General features: G+C 33.3%; 2 protein-coding genes across 3 annotated transcripts; both read right to left on the bottom strand.

Annotated features, from left to right (window-relative positions):
• Nucleotides 1–417: 417 nt before the first annotated feature.
• LOC110650413 (uncharacterized) lies at nt 418–8,544 on the bottom strand. The gene is given in 14 exon segments (XM_058130370.1): nt 418–771; nt 862–1,009; nt 1,130–1,367; nt 1,458–1,668; nt 1,804–1,997; nt 2,096–2,221; nt 2,332–3,643; nt 5,154–5,471; nt 5,557–5,707; nt 5,839–6,076; nt 6,236–6,446; nt 6,590–6,797; nt 6,889–7,024; nt 7,223–8,544. Coding segments are annotated over 14 exon segments (5,076 nt in total). The 5' UTR covers nt 8,496–8,544; the 3' UTR covers nt 418–459.
• Nucleotides 8,545–13,147: 4,603 nt separating this feature from the next.
• Nucleotides 13,148–21,781, bottom strand: LOC110662226 (cysteine-rich receptor-like protein kinase 44). Of its 2 annotated transcripts, XM_058130368.1 has the most exons (7): nt 15,595–17,002; nt 15,248–15,383; nt 14,816–15,023; nt 14,480–14,690; nt 13,905–14,139; nt 13,638–13,788; nt 13,148–13,546 (listed from the first exon to the last, which is right to left on the bottom strand). In XM_058130368.1, the coding sequence occupies exons 1-7, from the start codon at nt 15,641–15,643 to the stop codon at nt 13,244–13,246; spliced, it is 1,293 nt and encodes a 430-aa protein (XP_057986351.1). In that variant the 5' UTR covers nt 15,644–17,002; the 3' UTR covers nt 13,148–13,243. The 2 variants fall into 2 exon arrangements, with proteins under 2 accessions (XP_057986351.1, XP_021676834.2); XM_021821142.2 differs by lacking the exons at nt 13,148–13,546; nt 13,638–13,788; nt 13,905–14,139; ... (1 more) ...; nt 14,816–15,023; nt 15,595–17,002 and adding an exon at nt 20,529–21,781.
• Between the last annotated feature and the right edge of the window lie 382 nt (nt 21,782–22,163).

Below are 22,163 nucleotides of genomic sequence, written 5' to 3'. Positions count from 1 at the left end.
AATTATTGTCATCATTTATAAATTTTTATAACAATTATAGTAATAATTACTGCTAATAACTTTTTTTTTTACAGTAACTGCAATTTTATTGTAAAATGCATATATCTATAATTTTATATCATAAATGTTATATTTTTGGTAATAAAAATTATGCTGCTAAATCTAACATTTCCTATTTTGGTTATTCTTTACTTAAATGTTGAATTAATATCATATTATTTTTTAAAAAATATTATTTTAAATAATAAAGATTATAAGTTAAAATCCAATAAAATAATTAAAATTATGAAACTATTATTCTATAAACTAATATTCCTTATTAAAATTTGTATTGAATCTAAGAATAGCTAATTAAAATGAAACAGTTATTCAATAGCAAAAATTAAATGAAATTGATATTAGACCTTCCAAATGCACTTGACTAACAATAAATCTTTTATATAATGAATTGATCTGAAATTAGCGAGTGGTAACTGCTGTAATCGTCACATCATTAATAGAGCATGCAGACCCATCTTCCCCCACTAGTGATGAGTTAGAACTGCTGCAAGATTTTCTGAAAATGAAGGCAGGCTGTTTTGGAGAAGGAAGAGTTGTTTCACTACTCAGCATTAGAACAACTTGTAACATAGTTGGTCTATCAAAAGCAGCTTCTTGAACACATAAGAGTCCAACTTGAATGCATCTCAGGGCTTCATCAGGATTGTATGAATCTTTCAACGATGAATCAATTATCTCCAGTGCTCTATCTTCTCTCCATAGCTCCCACACCTGGGAAACACAGGGAAACAATTTTCATTATGTGTCCTAAATTTTATAAGCTATTGTTACTATAGCCTGCTTGAAGTTTCCATCACTTACATGTCCTATCAAGCTCAGAGAAAGGTCATGAATAAAACCATTATTTTTCTTGCCACTTACAATCTCCAGTAATACAACTCCAAAACTGAAGACGTCTGACTTAATAGAAAATCTTCCAAATACTGCATACTCGGGGGACATATAGCCACTGTAAAAGAAGATAATTACGAGAGAATTTATGGTCTTTCCAGGTTATGTGGCATTGAGGAAGAATGGCGCATCATGGCTTGTATAATATAACATAAGACTACTTACTAAGACTACTTACTAAGTTCCAACGACTCTGCTCGTCTTATTTTGAATTTGATCATCTTTGAGTACTTTTGCCAATCCAAAATCCGAAATTTTGGGATTCATCTCTGCATCTAAGAGGATGTTGCTACTTTTTAAATCTCTGTGGATAACTCTCAACCTCGAATCCTCATGAAGATATAAAATTCCACGGGCAATCCCAAGAATAATACTGAAGCGTTTATTCCAACTCAAACATGACTTTCTTGTCTCATCTACAACAAAATTTGAAAATTTTCATGCGAATTAACTTTAAATAATATAGTCCACAGAGTCTAAAACAGGGAATAGATGCGTAAAGCTACCAAAAATAAATAAGTCCAGGCTTCCATTTGGCAAGTATTCATAAATTAAAATTCGTTCTTCTCCCTGAATACAACATCCTAGTAGTTTCACAAGATTCCGGTGTTGAAGCTGAGCAATTAACATAACTTCATTTTTGAATTCTTCTTTTCCTTGCCCTGAATTTTTGGATAGTCTTTTTACAGCAATGTCCTGTCCATTAGCCAGCCGACCCTGGAACCATTTTCAATCAATTTAAAGCCAGTTTGATCGCACATAACTTTTCAATAAAACAGAGAGAGGCAGGAAATTGTACATGCATCACACTAAGAAATCCTTGAGGTTTAAACATTGTGAGGGATATTTTACCTTATAAACAGATCCAAAACCACCTTGCCCTATTTTGTTAGCTGAAGATAAATTGTTAGTGGCAACTAATATGGTGTTGAGACTTAAAAAGGCCAAATCTGGATGCTTATTGCTGTCCCCTAGCTCATTTGCAGTAAAAGTATCTTTGTAACCACTGATTTGATCAACTGATCTTCTATTCCTTCTTTTCTTTACTGTTTTTCATCAAAACGCAATATTTTAATCAGATGCTTAATCTAAATTCTCCCGTAAGACCTTAATGCAAAACAAAGGACAAAGGTTGATTTTTTACCTTTTCTCCTCAACCATAAACAGGTAAATATGGTAACGACAAACCATACAGAGGCAACACACAGTACCAGAATGGGCAGCGTCCCCTCCATTTTAAGAGAACGGTATGATTTCCTTGCTTGCTTAGCTACATACAAGTGAGAATATTTAGAAGAAATTAAAGCCCAACAAATTCCTTGGGTTTTTAATGGCTGATATGACTCAATTCAAATTTAATACCAAGAAATAACACAATACCTAATTCAACAGCATCAACACGAACATAGAGATCGTATCCATAATATGTATGATCTATTGTATCCATTATTTCCCCATACCATGATAAGCAACCGGTTCCTTTCCCAGCAATTGGTATACTTGCATATGCAGTGCAGGAACAATTATTCTTGCACTCTTTTTGGCAGTCCATCTGACTCATACTCATATCCACCCAGACAGCTGCTGAAGAAACAGGAATCTTAACCATTGACAGTTTCACAAAACCTTCTTCATGTCCACAAACCGAGGAAGATTCCAGTCGCTTCCTGATGCACCCACCTGACCCATCTCTTAGATGCCAGTCCTTTGGGAACTTGGGTTCATACCCAGGTAAACAAGCACATTCATAGTTAGTAAAATTATAAGGATCGCACAAACTGTTAGGACCACACTGCCCTAAAGAGTCACACTTGTGCTTAGGTGCTGACCAGTATTCCTTCCATTGGCTGTCACTTTCATGCCAAGTTAGCCGCTTGAGCAATCCTGATTCCTCTACTACGACTCTTATGATGACAGAAGAGTAGTCAGCAGAGTAGGTATAGTATATATCTTCAAGATTGTTAACAAAACTGTTCTTGTAGACTTCTGCATTTGTTCTCCAAGGCCATGGTATACTTCGCCAATAGGGGTTGGTACCCTTGTATAGATAAAACTCTGGTGATCCACTTGGATTGAGCCTAAATGAATAGTTTCCAATTCCTGGATCATGCGCTGATCTCCAAGAAGTTAGGAACGTTTCCATACCCGTTTTCAAGTTCACACCAATTTTCATTCCTTGTAGCAGGGTATTTGTGGGATAATCAAAGCTTTGCCACAGAATTTTTTTATTTCTTCCCTGGACTAAAACTAAATTCCCTGTGTCCAAGAGCTGAGCTTCACAAGCATCTGCTGCAACCACAGAGACATTTGCAGACCATACTGGAAAGATTTGGTCATGATCACCATAGAGAACGAGATTTCCATTATGGTTAACTGAGAGAACTCCCGAGGAACCAGTGATTGGATTGTCCCTGTTTGCTACCCACACCACTGTTTGTTCTGATATCGTATGGAACCATATTCCAAGATATCTATATCTGGAATTGCCAGGGCTAAAAAATCCTAAAGCAAAATGGTTTTCTTCAGAGATTAGAAGTTGGCCTTCTTTGATGGTTTGGTTTCTGGCAATAGTGTCGACTGAAGAACATAACATGAATAGATGGACCATGAAAAAAGAATGCAGGAAGAGTCTTCTCGCATCCATGGTTTGATGTTGGGTTTTGCACAGTGGACACACTTGGCAGTTATTGGTCTCCCCTAACTGGGAATAGGAAATTTTACACCAGAACCACATTATCTTGAACTCGTGAAAAATGCAGCGACCTATATGCTTGGCAATTCCAACAATCGGGAAGTGGACCTCATAGCTTGTCATTGTCATTTACTCTAATGTAAGTTAATAGAACACAGCAAAGGCTGCTACCCAAATTGTTAAAATTAAAAATAAAATAATGAAAAAAAAAATTAATTGAACTTATCATCTCAGTTCATGCATGCATTGCAATTTGCAAGGGATAAAACAAATTAGCCCTAACTGACATGAATGTGATGGGGACTATTCGTAAATGAAAAGATAAATTCTCCCGTGGTTTCTTAAATAGAAGCCCTAAGAGGATAGGCATGGCCCACGGCCATTCTTTATGTCAATTTGGACACGTCTGTCACTGTGCCAACCCCATTCACACCCTGGAAATCTACCTTTCACCTGTAATTTTTTTTTTATTTTAAAAGAAAAAGAAAAAATGGTTGAGAGCTGGTGAAAAATTTTTGTGCACATCCAAATAGGAAAAGAGACCAGTCAATAAGCTCAAATTCTTGTAATGCAATGAGCACAGACATAGTCCAACAAAACCAGCCTAGCTAAAGTCACCTAAATCCAAATCCAAATCCAAATCCTCTAAGGAAGAAATCCATAGTTCATATTCAATAATTTGCAGGTGGGTACATCAATATACTTTAATGATATATTTTTTTAAAAGGAATTAATGAGTTATAGTTTATAGAATTAATGACATTGTTTGTTTTTATATTATAGTTGACCATATGGGAGATTGCATTAGGATCCTCAGCATAGTAGACACCAATAATGGAAGAGAGAACCAAGAAAATAATAGAGGAGAGATGTAATTGAAAGTGGTAGGAAAATAATTTATAATATACATCAATATAAGAAAAGAAGATACGTAAAGGCAAAAACTAAATTCACATCATGGTTTCAAATAACTGCGCTACATTATTTACAAGTTAAATCCTGAGTTGTATTGGCTATCATTTACCATTAAGTAACGATAACAATCGTTACTTTAATTATGCATTTGCCACATATCATATGCAAATCGTATTTTTTTCTTCTTTTTTTATTAATGTCTAAAAATGATAAATTTAATGTCTTTATGATACAATTGTGCATCTTAATTTTACTTGTATCAATATCTTCATTTTATGGATTTTACAAATTTTTCAAAATAATTTGCATAGCGTTAAGTAGTTAACATTACGTTACACCCATTACAGGCTTATTACCTACAACCGTGACCGCGAATACGGCCGCCACTGCGATTTGAAACCATGATTCACATTCAATCATGTAATAACTGACCTCAATGTTCCGGATGAATTGAGCCCACTTGGATTAAATAGGAGAGAACTTAATGCAGCAGTTAGTCTGAGATCCTAGTCTTTTCTTCCCCTGCTTGTAGAACATCTCATATCCAGACATGTTGCACCTATTGTAGTCACACAACAGTTATAGAAATCTCCACTGCAGCTACAGTTTAGCGAGTTACAACTCCAGTCATTGTCACCTCATTTACAGAACATGGTCCTTCTTCCCCTAGAGTTGAGTTAGAATTGTTGCTGGATTTTCTAAATATAAATGCAGGTTGTTTTGGTGAAGGAAGAGCCATTTCACTATTCAACATGAGAACAACTACTAACATGGTTGGTCTGTCCATAGCATCTTCTTGCACACATAAGAGTCCGATTTGAATGCATCTCGAAACTTCATGAGGAATATAAGACTCCTCTAATGATGAATCTATGAGTTCCAGTGCCCTGCCTTCACTCCATAGTTCCCAGACCTATGAGTATATGCACCAGGAAAAAAAAAATAAATATAAACATTGAAGTTTGGAGTCATATGACTACATGAGTAGAGAAGTTTACATGTCCTATCAAGCTTAGGGAAGCATCCTCCATGTTAAAACCAGTGCTCTTCTTGCCACTTATAATCTCCAACAATATCACCCCAAAGCTAAACACATCAGATTTTATTGAAAATTTTCCAAATACTGCATATTCTGGTGACATATAGCCGCTGCAAGAGAAAACTATGAAAAATTAGTCTTATTGTTCTTTTCATCTGCAGAGAGTTTCCTTTTTTGTTGAACTGGTAATGTAGATAAATGTATGAACTATGCCTATCTCTAGGTGAACAAAGGTACTTACTATGTTCCAACAACTCGATTTGTCTTGTTCTGAATTTGGTCATTTATGAATAATCTGGCCATACCAAAGTCAGAAATTTTTGGATTCATTTCACTATCTAGTAGAATGTTGCTGCATTTTAAATCCCTATGAATAATTCTTAAACTTGAGTCTTGATGAAGATATAAGATCCCGCGAGCAATGCCAATGATAATATTGAAGCGTTTTCCCCAATCCAAAAATAATCTTCTTGCTTCATCTACACAAAAATTGTAAATAATTCATTCGAGCCAAATGATGTAATCCAAGTACCTTATTCATATTCCTCCATGCAAATTACAGTTAGACAGCCAATTAGTAGATTTTTAAAATCTATAATTTCTATAATCAAAATATCTTAGATATTGAAAAGCCTTACCAAAAAGAAACGAGTCCAAGCTTTTGTTTGGCAAGTATTCATAAACTAACATCTGTTCTTCTCTCTCAATGCAGCATCCAAGAAGTTTAACAAGATTCCTGTGTTGAAGCTTGGCAATCAACATAACTTCATTCTTAAATTCTTCTACTCCTTGTCTTGAATTTTTGGATAGTCTTTTTACAGCAATCTCTTGCCCATTAAGTAGCAGACCCTAAAGCCATTTAACAAGAACATGCTCATAGTAAATAACCAAACTAAAGCCAACCTATTACCAGAACCTCACAATGAATTTGAGAGAAAAACAAAGCACAGCGACACAAATTGAAATAGAACACAATGAATTAGAGACTCTACCTTATAAACTGGGCCAAAACCACCCTGTCCAAGTATGTTAGCTGGAGAGAAATTGTTAGTGGCACCAAGCATAGCGCTGATACCAAAAAATTCCAAGTGTGGATTGATTTCAATTCCACCAAGCCCATTTTCCGTCCATCCATCTTCATGGAAGCTTAAACCATCCATAGGATGAACTGATCTTTTGTTCTTTTTGTCTCTCGTTGTCCTGGAGAAGAATGAGACAAAAACTTTTCTGAATCAAAACTCAGCAGAAGAATCACACGAGGAAAGGCACAGATTATGCACTTGTTTCTTACCTTTTCTTACTCCCCTTACTGAACCACAAATACGCAAATATGATTATGACAAACCATGCTGAAACAGAAGAAAGTACCAAAATGGCTATCATCCCCTTTGTTTCAAAAAACCCTTTTGATTTCCTTGCAATCTCAGCTTCATCATACATGAATGAAAAAATAACACAGCATTACTTTCAAGGAATAAGAGGAAAATGGGTACCTCAAAAAGCGCTGAATCAAACTTTCATGAGGCAAAAGGTAATGCAGGAAAATCAATACGAAAAAAATTTGTTTAAATTTTTAGTGAATTGAATATTTGAACTAAAATAATTACTGGTATCGAAGTTAATACCTAATTCAAGAGCATCAACACGAATATACAGATCATACTTGCTTTCATCCCCAAAATTTACCGTATCTATTAATACTCCATACCATGCCAAGCAACCCATCCCTTTCCCAGCAATGGGTATGCTTGCATATGCAGCACACGAGCAATTTCTCTTGCATTCCTGTTCACAATCCGACTGACTCATACTCATGTCCACCCAAACTGCTGCAGAAGTGTCAGGAACCTTAACATGTTCCACTTTGACAAACCCTTCTCCATGACCACACACCGACGAAGATTCAAGTCGCTTCCTTACACACCCACTTAATCCGTCTCTTAGATGCCAGTCCTTTGGGGACTTGGGTTCATACCCAGGTAAACAGGAGCATTCAAAAGTAAGACCATTGCTAGGATAACAGTTACTATAAGCACCACAGTTTCCATAAAAATCACACTGGTATTTGGGTGCCGACCAGAACTCCTTCCATTGGCCTTCACTTTCATGCCATGTGCTCCACTTGATCAATCCTGAGTAATCCATCTTGATTCTTACTATACTTGAAGTTTCATCTCGAAAGAAGGTAAAGTATACCTCGTCTTGATTGTTAACAAAACTGTAGTTGCGCACATTCGGTAATGCTCTCCATGGCCATGGCCATGAGACACTTCGCCAATGACGCTTCGCACCGTTGTACAGAAAGTACTGTGGTGAGCCGCTTGGGTCGAGCTTAGCCGAATAGTTCCCTGTTCCTGGGTCATCTGCTGATCTCCATGAGGTTAGGGACCAGTCCAAACCATTTTTCCAATTCAGCCCGAATTTCATTCCTCTTATTATGGTATCAGTCGGATAATCAAAACTTTGCCACACAATTCTTTTGCTTCTACCCTGGATCAAAACCAAATTCCCTGAATCCAACAGCTGAGCCGTACAAGTCTCAGTTGCTTTTACTGAAACATTGGTAGACCATACTCGAACTTTCTGTTCATGATCGCCATAGAGAACGAGATTTCCATGTTGGTTAATTGAGAGAACGCCTGAGAAGCCATGGATTGGATTATTCCTATTTGCTACCCACACCACAGTTTGTTCTCGTAGTTTATGGAACCAAATTCCTAGATACCTATAGCTAGAACTACCGGGGCTGAAAAATCCTAACTCGAAAGTATTTTCCTCAGATATTAGAAAGTTGCCATCTTTGATCATTTGGGTTGCAAGAAGTGTGTCCTGGGAAACAGAAAATGAGAATAGCAAGCATAGAAGCAAAGATTGAGAAAACATATTTTGGGTAGCCATGATTTTATTCAAACGGGCTGTCACTAAACTCTATGTTTGCCGTGATTCGGAGATCCGCCGCGTTTATTAGTCAAAAATGGTTATCTCTAAAGCCAACCCTGGTAGGGACCACTTATCATTCTCCATAAATCGGAGATTTGACTACATCAAGTTTCGCATTAAAAAATTGTACAAGTGACGTATGGAAATTGGAAAGATGGTAAAGATTTTAGCAAAACAGAGGAAAAGCAAAGCATAACAATTTACCCAAGGAAATAGAAATGCTGAATGATGAATATTTAATCCTGGAATCAAAGACTTGACTGACCAGGTTTTATCTGTGAAGTCTAAACATATTTCCTTGTGTTGGAACCCAATGGATTATTGTCAAGTTTGTGCCAATTAAAAATTCATTTCAGAGAAAGATTTTTCCTCATATTTACTTTCTTTTTCTTTTTTAACGGTAAGGAATTCTTTCATTCATGGAAAGAAAGTACATGATTTCAACTTGTAACAACAAAGCTAACTGCAAAGGAGGATTTGAAATCCATCCTGGTACAATGGTTACCATTAGCAGCCCAGTTGGCGCAAGAGTTGGTTGCTCTAGGAAAAAAGCTTACTTTGACAGTTGGATAGCCGGATATGTCATCAACAACAGCCGCCTCTGTTCATGCATCCATTTCCAATTCCCATTGATAATTCTGTATAATACATCTCGTAACGACATAAATTTTGACGATCATCTATGAATTTATTTAGTTAAATATTATAATTTATTAATTTAAAAATTTAACATAAAATTTAATTAATTTTTAAATTTTATATAATAAAATTTATTTAATTTTTAATTATTAATTTTTCAATTATACATTAACTTAGACAATTTTAATATAGAGTCTAATTAGTATTTTTTTTCTCTGTTAAGCTATATGTAAGTTGAATTATTTTTCTCTCTGCAGACAGAATAATTTTTTATGTATAGAGAAAATAATTTTATACTTTACATAAAAGATAAGAGAAAAATATTAACTAAACAACATATAAAAAGTGTTCACAATAATTTATAATTAAAAAATTAATAATTAAAAATTAAATAAATTTTTATTTAAAATTTAAAAAATTTTATATTACATTTTAAAATTTAAAAATTATAATTTTATAATCATATAAATTTAAAAACAATTATTAAAATTTATCTTCGAACAATCTAATCATATGATTTAGTAACTAGGTCTGTTATAAATTATATATTTTTATTTTTAAAGAGTAAAATTATAAATTTTCCTTGATTTTTTTTAAAAAAAATATATATATATAGTAATATATTTATAATTTTTAATATTTTTGTTCCCTTTCTTTTCAATATTAAAAAATATAAAAATGAAAATTTATTTTTTAATTCTTTTTCTCTTTATTTTCTTTGTAACTAAATATTAAACAAATAAAAAATAAAGATATTTTTCTCTTAATTTTTTTTCTTATTTCTCACCTATTTAAATAAAAATAATAAAATACTCCTAGTGTACTATTATATATTTATAAGTTTTTAATTATTTTATAAATTATGAAAAGTAAATCTCATATTATTAAAAAAAAAAACATATGCTAAGAAAGGAAAATTGAATGAAATTTTAATTAAAATAATAAAATAAAACTATAAAATATTAAAAGATTAACCCTTAATAAGAAGTCAAGTCGTTTCCACCCAATTATATGGTATTCTGTTCCACCACTTTCCACATGTCCTTCTAATTGACTAGTCATTCTTGATGGCCGCTGACTAAATGCCCATTAAAATTATTATTAAAAAAATTAAAATTTTAAATATATTAATTAAAAATTATTAAAAATTAAATTTAATAAATTTTAATTATAAAAATAATAAAATAAATTTTTTTAAATTATTTTTTTAAAATATTTAAAATAATATTTTTATTTAAAAAAATAATTTTAACATTTAAAATTCAATGTGAAACAGACTTAAGAATTTATTCCTCCACCCATCAACTTTTTTTTTTTTTACTAATTTTCAATAAAAAAAAAGGAAGTGTTGCTGCCTATCATCCATGTCTGCGTTAAAATATGAAAACAAATTAATTTGTTACTTTCGGTCAGCCTGTGTTTTCGGATTAATTATTAAAAAAATTAAAAAAAAATAAATTTACAATCTAATGTGTAAATTTAAAATTATATAAAGAATATTATTTACTTAAGAAAACTGTATTTAAAAAAGATATTTTACAAAAATGTCTATAATAAAGGAAATACAATTTCAATAATATTTTCAAAAGAATATTTATTTACTTTTAAAAAATCATTGGAAAAGGAATTTTTAAGAGTAAATATTTTTTTTTTATGTTTTATTTCACATACTTCTAAAAATATTATTAAGAATGACATTTTTATAAGTATATAATTATATTTTCTCTTTTTAGCATTTTTAAGAGCAAACGTTATTTTTATAAACAGTTGTAGATTGATATTATATTTGTAAATAATTTTTAATTTTTGAATATATTTTAAATTTTAATTTTATATTCTCTTTATTTTATTTGAATGAAATTGATATTCTAATAAAAAATAAATTATTTTATTAAAAGCTTATTGGAAAAAATTGTGCCAATTATTTTTAATTTAAAAAATATAAACAAAATCTTAAACTTGATGCTTTTATCTATTTATTTTAAAATTTATTATTTATATAACACATCAATTGTTATTCAATTTATTAATTTTTATCAATAAATAATCTTTAATAAAAATCTTGAAATTTTATATATATATATATATATATATATATATATATATATATATATATATATATATATATATAGTTTACCTTGTAGTATATTCTGATATTTCACCGACACATATCATTCAATTTATTATTATTATTATTATTATTATTATTATTATTATTATTATTATTATTATTATTATTATTATTATTATTATTATTATCATTTCCATTTGTAAGGGTTCATATATGGTTTGAGTTGCAGACTCTAAATATTACGAAAAAATTTATATTTATGCCCACAAAAGTTTAAAGAAACAAAATGTTATTTCTCAAGACCTCATAGTTTTATTTTGATTATTGGATAATTATTATTTGTTATTATTTATTTTTTATTTTAAAAATTACATTAATTAATCATTATAATTTTAATTTCATTAATGAAAAATTCCTTTCGTCCATATTATGCAGATTTAGCCATTAAATTTAAGTGAAAATATAAAATTATCCTCAACAACATACTCCCCCCTTATTTTTGCATCTTCTAAACCAATAACCCTTATCAATGCCTAGTCTAATTTGGTTTCATGACTAAATATATATTATTTACTCACTAGATTCAGGTTTAAATCTCCACTTTCTTAATTTTCAACTAAAAAAATAATAATCCTAATTGTAAGAATAGATTGTAATATAAGTTGATAGAAATCTATTTTATTATCGAGATATAAGGAAAAATAATTATGAAACAATAGTTTTTATCGTTAGTTTTTAAAAGTCATATTGGTTATGATCAGTTATGTTGGTTCATTATGATCATTTGTATTGGTTCACAACAATCATAATGGTTATAATTAGTTTTGTTGGTTCACAATACTAATGACTATATTTCCAATCTTCTATAAATATGATATAGGTTCTCTAGATTGAATAATTTTTTTCTTTTCTTTTCTCTTTTATTTTTACATTTTTTTTTTCAAGAAAAATTGATAAGAAAATCTCCAGGAATTGCTTGCAATAGGTTTTCATTGGTTTTGTTGTATTTTGAAAGTGATTTGGCATAACTATAGAGTAATATATAAAAGGCAGACATCACTTTAAAAAAAATGTTCTTATGTCTCAAAATCAACACTAAATTTATTTTTATTCAATGTTTATTCCAACAATTTTAAAGTGAATTGTTACGAAAATCGACTTGATTTGACCGATCGAATTGGTTTAACTGAAATTAAGACCAACAATTGGATCGATTTAGATAACAAAAACGTTTTTGAAAAATCAGAGTCAACTTGCTCAACATAGGTGGGTTTAAACGGTTTGATTAACTTCCTAAACAAACTTTTTAAAGCCTGTGTACATGAAAACTCAAACCTGAAACCATGTACAATCTATATCTTTTAACTTGTCATCATGATACGCATTCCTCTTCTCATATGTATAATAATTTATTTTATTAATTCGTTAACTTAAGTTCTTAAATTTTATTATAAAATGTGATTATTAAAATTTAATTAAAAATTTAAAATATTTTTAAAATTATGTTTTAAATTATAATTAATTTTATTTAAATGGTTAGTTGTAAAATATATTAAATTAGTGACTGTAACAATGTAATATTATATAATTAACATTTATTTAATATTATATCACTTAAATTCTGATTCGATTCTGTTTGAATCTTAAACCTTTAATCCTCTATTTTTACCAGACCGATTTTAAAAACCTTGGTCTGAATTTACACCCAGAAGCAGAACTCTCAGAGACAAGAGAGGCATGCGGCAGTGGGATGTGAAATTGTGAAATTCTTGGTGTTTGATAGGATTTTGGGAAGCTTTGTTTTTTGAGAAATTGTTTAATATGTTTTTTTGTTTAGTGTTAATATACATTTCAGAAACATTTTTTCCTCATATTTACTTGTTATGAACCTGTTTCCATATGGTTAAATGATAAATTAAAATTCCTCTTGATAATTCTGTACAATATATCTCAGTTAGAATATCATCATATGATTAATCGTACATAAATTCAGAAACTATCGAGTTGTAACTGCAGTAATTGACAATTCATTGACAGAACAGGATCCTTCTCCTACTCTTGAGTTGGTAGTGTTTAAAGAATTCCTGAAAACAAAAGCAGGTTGTTTAGGAGAAGAAAGAGTTGTTTCACTGCTCAACATTAGAACAACAGCTGACATAGTAGGTCTGTCCACTGCATTTTCTTGCACGCATATGAGTCCTATTTGAATGCATCTCAAGACTTCTTGAGGATTATATGACTCCTCCAATGATGAATCAACTATTTCCAATGCTCTGCCTTCTCTCCATAACTCCCACACCTGTGTGGTTCATAGCATTAGCACAGGAGAAATGAAATATCAATATAAATTCTATGGCTTCAAGCTATGGGAACAAAACTTTGCCACGCACCTGCCCGATCAAACTATACGAAGCATCCTCTTGGATAAAGCCATTGCTCCTCTTTCCACTTATCATCTCTAATAATATAACCCCAAAACTGAATACATCAGATTTTATTGAAAATTTTCCAAATACTGCATATTCTGGTGACATATAACCGCTGCATAAGAAAATTTATTATAAGAAATTAGAAAAAGGAAAGAAAAGAAAAGAAACAAAGCTGTCTAAGAATCTATACTGTATTGTTATTTCTGATCTCTCTAGTAGAGTACTTACTATGTCCCAACAACTCTATTTGTCTTGTCTTGAATTTGATCACTTTTGAATATTCTTGCCATACCAAAATCTGAAATTTTTGGGTTCATATCAGAATCCAATAAAATGTTGCCACTTTTTAAATCTCTATGGATGATTCTTAATCTCGAGTCTTGATGAAGATATAAGATCCCACGAGCAATCCCAACAATTATAGTGAAGCGCCTTCCCCAATCCAAAACTCTTCTTTTTTTATCTGTATATTAAAAATAAAAATAATAATAAAAAACTTTGAATTATTGTTAAATGATGTGATTTTTATATCATTTTGAGTTTATTTGAAATAAATCATTTGCAAAAAAGAATTCAAAAGAATTTTCACACTATGATGTATGAATTCTAGTTTTTTAAAATGAATTATTTTTTAAAGCAAAAAAGAATTGAATTCTTTAATTTCAAATATAAGAATTGACAAAAGAAAAAAAAAGAAATTAATTAAATTGAATTCTTGCAAAATTATAGTTTCTAAATGGGAGGTTAGCGTGTGTCATAAGAAAGAAATCTATTATTGAACAGTTCATTAAATACAGACTTACCAAAAAGGATCGAGTCCAAACTTTTGTTTGGCAAGTACTCATATATTAGCATCTGTTCTTTTTTCTGAATGCAGCAACCTAGAAGTTTCACAAGATTCCTGTGCTGAAGCTTTGCAATCAACATAACTTCATTTTTGAATTCTCTAATTCCTTGTCTTGAATTTTTTGACAATCTTTTTACAGCTATCTCCTGTCCATTAGATAGCTTACCCTGAATGCATGTGGCAAGAGTAAGGTCACTCATGAATAACCAATTTAAAGCCAGTTTGCTTACCCAGAACCTCACAAGTTACAAGTAAAGATACACACATATAGCTCAGAGAAGCTACACCATACCATATAAACAGAGCCAAAACCACCTTGTCCAAGTATGTTGGTTGCAGAGAAATTGTTAGTGGCAGCAAGAACAGTGCTGAAATCAAAATATATCACGTCTGGTTGATTCCTACTTCCCCTAAGCCCATTTTCCTCCAAAGAATCTTCATAGTAATTTGAGCCAATACTTGAATCAAATATCTTCTTGCTCAATATGTTATTCCTTATCCTGCAAAATAAAAATGGAAACGAATTCTTTTATTATAATTTTTTTCTGAGGCATTTTATTTTCTGTGTAAAGAGTGTTCATCATGATTCAAACAAATTCCAGCAGGCAAAATAGTAAATTGAACATCAATTACATTTTGCAAGGCATTTAATCACGAGTAGAAAAAGTTCAGAAAAAAATGAACAAGGGAAGGCACAAAACAATATCGAAAACTTGTTTCTTACCCTGTTTTTCTCCTCCTCCAGAACCAGAAATAGATGAATATGATGATGACAAGCCATGCAGAAATGAAAGATGGTACCACAACAACCAGCTTTCCCTTCTTTTGAAGAAAATGATTGGATTTGCTTTCACCCTCAGCTGCAAGAGTAGGAAAGGAACACAGCATTACCTCCAAAAGAAATGGAAACAAAGAAATCATACCAACCCTTTAGGCTTTGTTTATGTGGGAAAAGCTAATGCAGAAATAACAGAACAGAATCATCACAAAACAAAGATGAAAATGTCACTTATAAATCTTCACATTGCAAAATACGCTCTTTCACACTTAGTGCAAGCAGGAAAACAGTACCTAATTCAAGTGCGTCAACACGGGCTATCATAGAGCAAAAGGTTCCCATCTGGGCTTACCGAAAGGACCCCTGAAGAGTCATTAAATGAATTGTTCCTAATTGCAACCCACACGACGTTTTGTCCTGGTAGTTTGTGATACCAAATGCCAAGATATTTATAATTAGAGTTGCCCAGACCGAAAAATCCCGGGGCAAAATTTCTTTTTTTGGAGAGTAAAAGATTGCTGCCTGTGATGGATTGTTTTAAGGTTATGACAGCAATGGAAAGACAAGATGGGAAGAGGACTAGAAGCAAGGAGCTCAGAAGAATTAATATCAGGGTTGATTATAATAGAGTTTGAGATTTTTTCTTTCCCTGAGTCTTGAGTATAGTAGAGAGCCTTAAGCTGCCCAAATAAAAGGTAAAAAAGGAAAATAAGAAACATGTTTCTGACTTTGTGTTGGAAGTTGAGATATTTTTCTGTAGCAAATTTCCTGATGTGAAGTGTTGTGTTCTGTTAAAAAGGGGTGATTCTCCACATTTGTAGGCTTAAATTTAGGAAGTTTGCCTTGTATTTAGTGTGGATTTATTGACTTGAAGAAGGCTTCCCTTCGCCCGTAAAAAGGAGAGTGTGGTGCAGTGGAGTAGTGAGATGAGCATGCTGGAGATAAGTCTGAAAATGAAGAAAAAAAAAGGAAAAGAAAATGAGAGAATTTTCTATTTGTATCCCCTGTTTTTAAGTAATGCAGTTTATACTTTTGTGTTCTTCTTTCCAACTTTCATTTCTATTTTATGTTTAAAGCACTTTGTTGTGTTCTTTTATTAGAAAAATCCAGCTCTTTTACTCTGTTTTAAATAATGTTTTTAACAGAATTTATGCTTCCATTTTTTGTTCTTGAATGTATGTTTTTAAGCTTTCATCTTCCAACACTTTGTGCTGTGGTTTAGTTGTACAGCCACTGTCATGGTCACATTGAAAGATTTTGCAAAGCAAAGCAAAATCAATCTCAACATGTTTGATCTCACCGTTGACATTATCACCAAACATCTCAGATTTGATGTTTGAGGAAAGTCTGGAAATTGATGAAGGGAACTGAGTTGGCTATGCGAACTCTTTTTAGCTTGCTTCTGAAGAATATAAGAAAGAGATTGATGCAACCTAAGAAGATTTTAGAAAGACAAATACAGAAGAGGAGAAGAAGAGAAAGAATATTAAAGAATTAGAGAGACTTAAGAAGGAGAACAGTTATTATTCAATCACAACACCCATATTACATAAGGTTCAATGTCTTTTATAAAGCCTACAACCAGCTCTGCTCTCTCCAACTGTTTAACAGCTTACAACCACACCAATCAACATTAGACTAGCATCAATACTTTCCCCTCAAGCTTCCTTCTCCTCAAGGAAGAAAAGTTGAAACAAGCTTTCTAAGGAATCTCTACTAATTGAACTGAATTCTTGCAAGGCACAATTTCACTTCATCTTGCATTTGATCTACTCAAATACTCAATTGAATCTCAACTGATCATTGGTTTCGTCTTGCACTTAATCTTCTCATCAACTCAACTCAACTCAACTCAACTAAGCCTTTATCCCAAAAATTTGGGGTCGGCTATATGGATTCGCTTTCTCCACTCTAAACGATTTTGGGTTAAATCCTCATAAATGTGTAATGCTTCTAGGTCATGTTGTACTACTCTCCTCCAAGTCAATTTAGGTCTACCCCTTTTTTCTTTCTATCCTCTAACCTAATGTGTTCTACTTGTCTAACTGGAGCCTCCGTATTTCTACGCTTCACATGACCAAACCACCTCAATCTCCCTTCTCTCAACTTATCTTCAATTGGCACCACTCCTACCTTTTCTCTAATACTCTCATTACGGACTTTATCTAATCTAGTATGGCCACTCATCCACCTTAACATTCTCATCTCTGCAACTCTTATCTTAGACGCACACGACTCTTTCAGTGCCCAACACTCACTACCATATAACATAGCCGGTCGTATGGCTGTACGGTAAAATTTTCCTTTCAACTTATTGGGGATCTTACGATCACATAAAACTCCCGTGGCACGTCTCCACTTCAACCATCCGGCTTTAATCCTATGACTAACATCTTCCTCACATCCCCCATCTACTTGAAGGACTGAGCCTAGGTATTTAAAGTAATTACTTTGGGACAGTACCACTCCATTCAAACTAACTCCTTCCCTATCACCAGTTTGGCCTTCACTGAACTTGCAATGCATGTATTCTGTCTTCGTTCTACTTAACTTAAAATCCTTTGACTCTAAAGCACTTCTCCAAAGCTCTAGCTTTCTATTGACTCCTTCTCGTGTCTCATCTATCAGAACAATATCATCCGCAAACATCATGCACCAAGGAATACTCTCTTGTATATGTTTTGTCAATTCATCTAAAACTAATGTAAAAAGGTAAGGGCTTATGGCTGATCCTTGGTGTAATCCAATTGAGATCGGAAAATCTCTTGTGTCCCCTCCCACCGTGCGCACAATAGTAGTTGCTCCTTCATACATATCTTTCAACACTTGTATGTACCTAATAGATACCCTCTTTTGTTCTAACACATTCCATAAGACATCTCTTGGAATACTATCATAAGCCTTCTCCAAATCAATAAAAACCATGTGCAGATCTTTCTTCACATCTCTATATTTCTCCATCAAGCTTCTAATGAGAAAAATCGCTTCCATAGTTGAACGACCGGGCATGAAACCAAATTGATTGAGAGAGATAGAAGTATCATGACGTAGTCGATGCTCCACAACTCTCTCCCACAACTTCATAGTATGGCTCATGAGTTTAATTCCCCTATAGTTTGAGCAACACTTAATCTTCTCATCATCAACCAATTTTTCTCCCTTCATCACTTAACACAAATAATCCAAGATCAATAGCCTTCAACATGGCTCCCTCATCCTTGCCAACCAGCAAAAAATTCTATGGCTTGAGATCACGATACATCACATTTGCACTTCCTTTTTCAGCTTCCTTGCGTGCAAGTTCTTTAAGAATAATTTTATTCAAATCAAATATCTGATTGAAAGAATCCAAGGACACGATTCTCTCACATATATGTTTTACAAACTCAAATGCACTCTCATTTATAATTCCAGCAGAAAGGCCTTGGTCCATTATCCTATCAAGATCTTTATCATCTCCAGCAATTCCAAGATCAATAACCTTGCATTGTTGCTGTATTGCAGCTAGCATGATTGGATTCCCTAATCTGGCTACAACTTAGACTAGCAATTATCAGCTTCACAAGTTTAGCTCCAGATTTTAGTACTATGAAATCTTTCTCAAAGCCACATCCTTGTTTTGATTCAAATGAACCATTTTCAACTATTTCAATATCCTCAACCTGAACTACGGCATCAGCACCAACATCCATAATTTCTTCCTCATCACTTTCTTTCACATTATCAAGGCTTACTTGAATTTGTTGTTTCTCTTCACAGGAGAAATCTTCAATAACATCATCATTCTTTCCACTTTCTTCACAGAATTCAAAATCTTCAGTGACTTCCTCATCTTCATCATCATTTTCAACATCATTTATGATTGTAACCCACATTGGTTCTCTATCACAATTATGATCCACTATATACCTTTCTTCACACTAGAGAAAAAGACCTTGCTCCTTTCTTTCATTTAATTCCGAGAGAGTCTTTGTGATTAAGAGATTAACATTGGTTTTTGATTGCCAAATATCTGTTTTTCCAGCTTGGCCTTCTTTGGTCTTTCCTCCTTCAATTGGTAATCCCAATTCACTGTCATTACTCCAAGAATTGCCTGTTTCTTGGATTTGGACATTCAATTCTGGTTCAAAACCCTGAAATCTTGTTTCTTCTTGAAATGACTTCTCTGAAATTTCCATTTTTTCCCCCATCTTCCAATAATTTCAAGCATACCCAGAATAACCTTTTCTAATTCCATGGTCTACTGTTGTTACTATTACAAAAACCAAATTGAAGAAAATAGAAGGGAATGAGTAGTGAAAAAGAGAAAGAATAGAAGAAAAGAAAAGATCGAAGGAAGATAATAAAAAAATAAAGAAGAATTTCAAGAACATAATGGAAGAATTCAAAAGAAATTAAGAAATTTTAACCCTTTCAAGAAAGAATTTGATTCTAGATTTCACAAAGGAAATAAGAATTTGAGAAAATTAGTGAGAAATTGAGAAGAAATTGGGTAGAATCAGAACAGAAAGATAGAAATTAAAACAGAAAGAATAACAGGAGGAGGAGGAAGAAAGAAGAATAGAAGAATCATAGGTGAAATGGAAGGACCCTAGGTTTAAGAAAGAAGAAGCAGAGAAGAAGAATTAGGTGAAACTCATGACCGAGGGTCGTTTGCTCTGATACCATTTATGCAACATAAGAAGATTTTAGCAAGACGAAATACAGAAGAGAAAGAAGATAAAAGAATCAGAAAGACTTAAGAAGGAGAATAGTTATTATTCAATCACAACACCCATATTACAGAAGGTTCAATCTCTTTTTCAGAGACTACAATAATCTCTGCTCTCTCTTCAATTGTTTAACAGTTTACAATCACACCAATCAACATTAGACACGTATCAGAGATCTTTGGATACACGTTTGATGGTGGAATGTTGTAGTTGAAATTTATTGTTTATTCTTGGTATCCATTTTGTTGAACGGTTGGAGGCTATTTGGTTGTCCTTCAGATTTGATCGCAATCTGTTTGTGGTATTGCCTGTATGAGACGTTGTTTTTCCGGGTAGTTTTCTTATTAAAAAAGAAATAAAAGTTTACGAAACAAAAATAGTAGCAATGCATTGCCAAGTTTACGAAACAAAAATAGTAGCAATGCTTTGCCATTTTTGACATTAAAGTAGACGTTTATTCTTGCGTTTACTACTATGGTTGTGATCAAGAACTATGGCAAGGCAAGAAGAAGTACCTAGCGCAATTGTATCCACACGAACATACAGGTCACTTCCCCGTGTACTCCATCACGTCCATCAACTCTCCGTACCACGTCCAGCAGTAAACCCCTTTCATCCCAAAATCTAAACTTGCAAAAGCTTTGCACGAACAATTCCTCAAGCAGAATTGCTCGCACCCAAAGCTGCTCATGCTCTTGTTCATCAAGGATGCTATTGAAGTATCAGGAAACTTCACGCCTGCTACCTTAATAAACCCCTCTCTGTTTCTACACATTGATGTTTGTTGCTGCTTCCTTAAACACCCAGCAGAAGCATCTCTGAAATACCATTTCATTAAGGACTTGGGTTTGTACCCGGGCAAGCAAGTGCACTCAGATGTATCAACATTGTTAGCGTTGCATATGCTGTATGGGCCACAATGCCCATATGGATACTTGGGTACCCACCAGGATTGCTTCCACTGGCGAGAACCATTATCCCAAGTGAGACTCTGAAGCAATCCAGAGTTGTCAACCACAGTTCTTATGATAACAGATTTGTCATCAACCGCGTAACTGTAGTAAATCTCATCTTCAGTGTTGGTAAAAGTAAACTTGAATAAATACTGGGGAATTGTTGTTGAGACAGAAGGAGTCCAAGGCTTGCCTCGCCAGTATGGGATTAAGCCCTTGTACAGAAAGAACTGTGGTGAGCCTGTAGGATTCAGCTTGAAGGAGAAGTCTCCAATTGCTGGGTCATCTGCTGATCTCCATGACGTTAAGAACCTGTTGAAGCCATTTTTCAGGTCCAGTCCTAATTTAATACCTGGGAGCATTGTATCTGTAGGATAATCGAAGCTTTGCCAAACAATTCTCTCACTTTGGACCAAGACCAGATTGCCTGAATCTAGGAGCCGAGCTTTACAAGCACCTCTTCCTTTTAATGAAACATTCGTGGACCATATAGGAAAATTTTGGTCAGTGCTGGCGTGGAGCACGAGGTTTCCATCTGAACTCATTGAGAGGGCTACTGAGGAATCACCAATTGGATTCTCCCTATTCGCAACCCATACCACGGTTCGACCTGGTAGTTTATGGTACCAAATGCCAAGATATTTATACCTTGAGCCGCCAGGGCTGAAAAAACCCAGAGCAAAATTGCTTTCTTTGGAGAGTAAAATACCGCTGTGTGGGAGTGATTCATTATTAGTTATGGTGTCAATGGCAATGCAAAATGGGAAGAGAAGGGATAGAAGCAGAATTTTCAGGAGCATCTTCTCAGTATGACCGATTGATTCCAGTAGTGTTTCTTTGAAATCCATATATTGAGGTCCACTTTAAGTATTCAATCAACAAAGTTGCTTTCGCTTTTCCTTCCAAGGTGGACTTTGGTGATGAATAATTAATTTCGTAGGGTCAATGGCAAGACTATTAGGATATGGTTTGTGTAGCATTTGCCACTTGCATTAAGCGTTCCACCCACCATTGTGACAGGCAAATCGAAATAAGTCCAGGCCAGAGCAACTTCTTATCTTATGAGAGAATGTATACGAAGGGTGCATATACACAAACAGTTGGGTGGCTTGCGATTATCAACATCAACGTCGTTTCCCCGCCAGTACTAATGGTATGAAACTGAAGTTTTGCTTTTGATGGGTTTTGACTGGGTCT

This window comes from Hevea brasiliensis, chromosome 11 (assembly GCF_030052815.1).
Source record: "Hevea brasiliensis isolate MT/VB/25A 57/8 chromosome 11, ASM3005281v1, whole genome shotgun sequence".
In the NCBI taxonomy this organism is placed as follows: domain Eukaryota; kingdom Viridiplantae; phylum Streptophyta; class Magnoliopsida; order Malpighiales; family Euphorbiaceae; genus Hevea; species Hevea brasiliensis.
This window is presented reverse-complemented; position numbering and strand designations above follow the sequence as displayed.